Genomic DNA, 6,000 nt, shown 5'->3' with positions numbered 1-6,000 from the left:
TAATTCCTACTCTGTAACAAACATAGGTTCAGATTCAGCTACCATTAACTGAGCATCTACTGTATAGTACTGTAGTAGGTACTGACAGAGCAATTTGCATACATTTAGTTAACTCACAAAATATATAAATATGGATTCAAATTTAATGAACTCTGTTGGTGTTTGGCACACAGCAATCACTCCCTGAATATTTGTTGAATAAAGGAATGAAAGAACATGAAATCACAGACTATCAAGGTCAACAAGGGCCTTTGGAGAGCATCCTATCAAATTCTCTCATTGTACAAATGGAGAAATGAGGGCCCAAAATGTGGAGTGACTTATCCAAGCCCATATTCACAGCTATTTAAACTCAGTTCTGTCCCAGGTGGATACAGACCCCCATCCTCTGCAGGACACAGCACACACTGGGTCATATGAAAGCCAGGTGATAGCGAGCAGCAAGTCTCTGATGTGTCATGTTGCTCTCAGACACATTCTTCTGAGTTCTGCTGAATGTAGTGTTTGGGATCCTTCTCTGTGAATGATTCAACATGGAATTTTTTTTGAGAAATTTAAAAACACATTTATTGATATTTATGTTTGAAAGACTAAACAGGTATTAACTAGAATAACTTGAAATAAATCAGCAAGAGTGAGGCCTGGCCGGGGTGAAGTGAGGACAGGAGAAAACAGCAGCTTGATGGGGTTCAAGTGATCCCCAACATGATTTTGTCAGAAGTCCCATAATCAAATGCAGGGTGACCAATTCACATCAACCAAATTCACAAAAAACTGAGGTATGATTCAGAACACCAGCTTATTAACTGATAGAGGGAAATAGTCTAACAGATTGAGGTACATGTGTTGGTTGGTCAGCAACCTCTAGAAAATGCAATATAGGAGAACTAATTATAATTTTTAAAAAGTTGCTTGGTGACCATGAAGCCAGAAAAAGGGAAGTGAGTGGCTCACTGGAATGCCTCATGTCTGTGAGCCTGGCACACCCTTCTTCTTCCTTGAAGACTCTGCTAGTTCTAGATTACAAACACTGTTCTCCTCTTTGTGTTAACAACTTTTCAGATGGAGGATGACACAAATGGTTTGATGGCAACTTTCTTAGTTGCAATGACATGCCAATTTGCCTTCATGGAACCATCTCTAGTCAGACCCCTACAACAACACAATCACAAGTGCTTAGGAAACTATTCTGATGGTCATTCCTTCCATTATGTGTAAATTTTAATAACTTGATTCTCTAAGAGGAACTTTTGCCCCCAGTTCTCAGGCACCTTACTTCACCCCTATGCTCTGAAAAGCAAGTACAAGAGCAAACCGAACGCAAGCGTGGGTTTGACGGCCCTGTCTAACTGTGCAGTGGTAAAACAGCACAATGCTTCCCCTGCCTCCTATAATGCCTGTGTAGGGAAAAGAGGGGAGAGGGAGAAAGAAAGGGATTAGCTGATTTGGAAATTAGGAGTTGGGCAAGATTACGGATGCAGGACTAAGGGTACAGAAAAAGAAGTAATGTTGCTGTTAAGTTTTAGCCTGTCAGCTGCTTCTCTGTTCTTTCCTAAGTGTGATGCTGGCCTTGTGATGGACTAGACCAAATATCCTGCACAGAGATTTAATAAATCTTGATGTTTTGGTGGGAGAGGTAAGAAAGATCTGGAACATGGAATGCTGCTGAGGAAGAATCAGGGAGTTGCCCCAGTGCATAAAGTGTTTGATGGGCAGGATGAACTTAATTGTAGAATCCTGTCAAGGGCTGGACTTGCAGGAATGGACAGTTTCCTACCACAGTATGTATCTCCAATGATTACATTTTCTGATCTATTTATTCTAGTAAAATATGAATTCTAGATAGACTTCACCCCAGAAAGAGAAAAAGCAGTATTCCTATAACGTATATAGTCAAATCTAAAGAGATGGGAAAGTGATTAGTTGGTAAAGGACCTTGTCCGTTTTTAATCCCCAAAACATCAACCTTGGCAATACCTTTTTCTTTTAAGTGAGCTTTGTTTTTTCCTTAATCCAGTTGACATACCTGGATACCTTGGTATATACGCCATATTTTCCTTTCATTGCACACTCTTCGCCCCAGCTAATAATTCCAGTTAAGAAACTGGTGCCTTCCACTTCAGTAACATGGGGACCCCCACTATCTCCTTGGCATGAATCTTTACCTCCCTCATGGAAGCCGGCACAGAACATGTTATTATAGATGGTGAACTTTGTGGACCGAAGGCATGTGGCACGGTCAATAAGTGGAACTTTAAGGTACTGCAGAATGGAAGCTGATCTTCCTCTGTTGAAAACTTTCCCCCAACCACTAACATAGCCAAATCCAAATTTGAGGAAGATGTTCGTGTATTCCCTGTCTGCAATGCAAATAGGTGTTACATAGCTGTTAAGTGATAAGGGTTTGTCCAGTTCCAGAAGGGCAATGTCATGGCTGTACTTATTAATAGTTGCATTGTAGCTGTGGTGAGGAATAGCACGAATCACATTTCGCTTTTGCTCTGTATCTTCTGTCTCCTCAGTGTTATGTTCACCTGTTGAAAAGAAATTTCTTTTTCAGTCACAGTCTTTTGCAAAAAAGAAACTCATTTTCCAAGTGTCCACCTAGCATCACTTACTTAACTGGCAGCTTATTCATCCATTGAAAATAAATTTCTCTTCAGTCACAAATAGTCTTTCACATAAAGAAGCAGATTCCCCAAGTGTGCACTTGGCATCGCTGAATTAACTGGCAGCCAAGTGTCAAAACTAATTGCTATGATTTTGGTGAAATACAATGAAGGTCAATGCATGCTTTTCAGACCAAAAATCAATCTAGGCCCATTGTGGAGATGGTTCTCTTCACCCATGTCTTCCATTGTTCACAGTAGGTGATAATCTACTTCTCATGAATTACCTGAGACTTCCCAATTTCAAGTATTCTGGCCTCTTTTTTCAAGCACAGATAATACATTCATTTGGTCATTCATTTGAATGTTAGCTGAAGGCCCACTATAGGTTGTGCCAAGCACCAGAGGTACAAAGATTAGTGATATGATACAACTTTTGAGAAGGTCTAGTCTGGTGGGAAAATGAACACATCAGTAAGTAATTGTACCCCACTGAGATGAGTGCTAAAAAGCACCCCAAAAGAAGTATGGGGGGCTTGGAGGATGAAGCAAGTTAGGTTTTGGGAATATGGCCCTTCTACCACTAGACCAAAGATCTTATTAGACCTTAGGAAAATATGATACACCAGTCATATAGAAAATCCACTAATATTGCCGATCACTATTCTTTTTTATTTATTTACCTGCAACAATGGTAATGTTAACACCAGGTTCGATACAGTGGGCTGCAGTTACAACCCATTTTTCATTAATGATGGAACCTCCACAGAACGCACCATTTTTCCCACTCAGAAGGACCTGTGGAAACAAAATTATGAAGCTTACTACAGAATATATTGGATCCAGAAGAAAATAAATGTGGGTGCTGTTTATAGGAATGAGTAAAAAGTTGGCTTCTAGGTGCTGGCAGAACTAGAGTGTTTCTGGAGTGTCAGCTTTGAGGATGAGTAAGTGTCTCTGGAGCACAATCAAAAAAGGCATTTCTGTAATTATCTTGAAGAGAATGTGCAGTGAGAGCCAGGGGAGGTCTGGATGGGGCAGAGAGGAGGGACGGGCTTCTATTGGTGATTTGGGGCCACTGGATGCCTTTTCCAGGTGAGTCAGATTCTCTGATGGCATGAGCTGCTTCATGGGGATATGGCAGGCACATTTAGAAGTGCACAGACTTGACTCAAGATCAATAATTCTTGAGTCTCCTGTCCCTGCATGAGGAGATTTCATTGCTACAGGTCATTTGAAAGAGCAAAAGTACTGATTTTTCCAGGTCTTTTGAAGCCTTTCCAAACTGGAATAATATGAAACGAGACCTCCGGCCTCCATAAGGACTGTGTTTCTGGCCACCCAGGCAGTGAGAGCCAGCAGGACTCAGGCATTCCTCCCTCCTCCCCTAACTGTATTCGACACTTCTTGGCTGGATCTGGAAGAAGCCTTTGCCCTAAAAGGTCTATTTTGCTTGATTTTTGGGTCAAGTGGACAAAGGTTTGGGCACTGCTCTGATCCTGGGCATTATTAGATAAGAGGTCATTACATTCCGTCATGTGTACATTCATTGTATAACCAGAGTGGACAATGAACATTTTTGCACCTGAATGTCTAGATCGACTTGGAGAATTTCACTTCCAGTGTATGCAAGGGCCTTGATCCCCCTCTTCAGGAAGAAAGCTGAGAAGTGTGAACACTAGAGGGCACACTCAACATTTGGTAAACCCTTTGTGGGCGCCACTAGCTCTTGTCAATCGATGATACCCTTTCACTAAAGCACACATGGCCCCAAGGCGTAAACCTACTCACAAACTAGGGAAAGGGGGCGGTCAATCCCTGGAAGTATGGACCTGAGAATGTCCTTCGGTCATGTTCTCGTGAAGATTCTTTTTGTTCTGGATTCAATTTACTGAACACCTACTAAGTCCTACACACTGACGCTCTAGTCTCCGTACCTGGAGACCTACGGGGCTGGCTTACTGAAATCTGCTGAGCCCCTTTTCCATACTCTCACTTCCTCATCCTAGCTGTTGCTTTTCGTTTTGAAAAGTAGTAAAAATATAGGAAAACTCACATAATAATATAATTGAAGAGGGTACCCATCACTGAGATGTAATAATCTTAATTATTTCGAACATTTATTGATTGCTTACTATGGGCTAATCATTTGCTAAGTGTTTTATGTTCACTTAATACAACACTTTGTGGAGTGATACTAATACATATATTTACAGATAAGCAAACTGAAGTTCAGATATGTACGTTAACTCCCATAAGGATAGCTAGTGGTGAAGCTACGAAGTGAACTCGAATCTGCCTGGCTTTGGAATCTATGCTTCAAAAGACCCAGTATTTCTCCAAGTGTGATCAGTGGACCAACTGCAGAAGAATTACCAGGGATGCTTATAAAATGCAGACCTTGTGATCCACCCAGACTTAATCAGAATATTTGGTGGATGGGACTGGAGGAAATGATCTCTAGAGTAGCCTTAGGTATAATTATATTTGAGAAATTTTGTTTCAGAATTTCCAAGGCTTGGTGATCTTTCTATTGTAAAAGTGCTCACCCTTGGCAGAGCTAGCGGCTACCTAATTTGTGGGGCTCAGTGCAAAATGGAAATGTGGGGTCCCTTGTTCAAAAGCCAGGGGAAAAAATGCCATTGAAGATACTAAAATACACTACTTTTTCTTCTGTGGTCTCGCACACCCAATCATGGTGTTCTTGGTTTACCGTTTGATGTCATGGTTCCTCAGGCATGGGGGATCTTTGCTGGGAGTGGGCAGATACTCACGGGTGCCCAGGGGCAGCCCCCTGCAATTGAGCATAAAGGCACCCTTCAGCTGCCAGGTCCCCTGTCTTGCCAGTCATGTACTCATGTGCTGAAATCCTGTGCCCCAGCAGGGAAAGGGTAAGTCATTCTTCCCTTCCCACTAGATCACTGCAGCAATCAACAATGCAGGGGCGATTCCCAAGGGATGGCAATTTCCCTGCCAGGATGTGCTTAGCACTCGGAAGGGAGGTGGGCAAGAGGCTCACCCCACCATTCACACTCCAGTTGTGCTGTGACACATTTCTGGGCCTGAGATGCCATGTGGCCATGCACCCTCCCAAAATGGCATAGAGCATATGCCCCTAACCTCAACCCTCCCTGTCCCTGTGCAGAAGGAGAATGACAATGGTAGCTGTTAGGGATGAGGAGGGAAAGTATGCCAGTGTGCCACGGGGTGGAGTGTGGCAGTGGCCACTGGGCAGGTGAGAGGAGGGGCAGGCAGGTCTGGCCAAGGCACCAGGGGACAGGGGAGTGGAAGGTCAAGAATCCATCCCTGGAAGTCATGAGAGGCGGGGATGCAGGGATTTGGTGGTTCCAAGTCCCCAGGGCATGCACACTCCATTGTCTCATTGACTTGA

At 43.0% G+C, this 6,000-nt stretch overlaps 1 protein-coding gene across 1 annotated transcript in view; it reads right to left on the bottom strand.

Moving 5' to 3' along the window:
• Window positions 1-541: 541 nt before the first annotated feature.
• F9 (coagulation factor IX) overlaps window positions 542-6,000 on the bottom strand; it is a 29,627-nt gene continuing 24,168 nt past the window's right edge. The window contains exons 7-8 of the mRNA XM_017644608.3: window positions 3,293-3,407; window positions 542-2,534 (exon numbers count right to left, since the gene is read on the bottom strand). Of these exons, the coding sequence (XP_017500097.3) occupies window positions 1,987-2,534; window positions 3,293-3,407 (663 nt within the window). The 3' untranslated portion in view covers window positions 542-1,986. The remainder of the gene's footprint in view (window positions 2,535-3,292; window positions 3,408-6,000) is intronic.

Source organism: Manis javanica, chromosome X, assembly GCF_040802235.1.
Source record: "Manis javanica isolate MJ-LG chromosome X, MJ_LKY, whole genome shotgun sequence".
In the NCBI taxonomy this organism is placed as follows: Eukaryota; Metazoa; Chordata; class Mammalia; order Pholidota; family Manidae; genus Manis; species Manis javanica.
The sequence above is the reverse complement of the archived record's forward strand: the minus strand, read 5'-3'. Positions and strand labels throughout refer to the sequence as shown.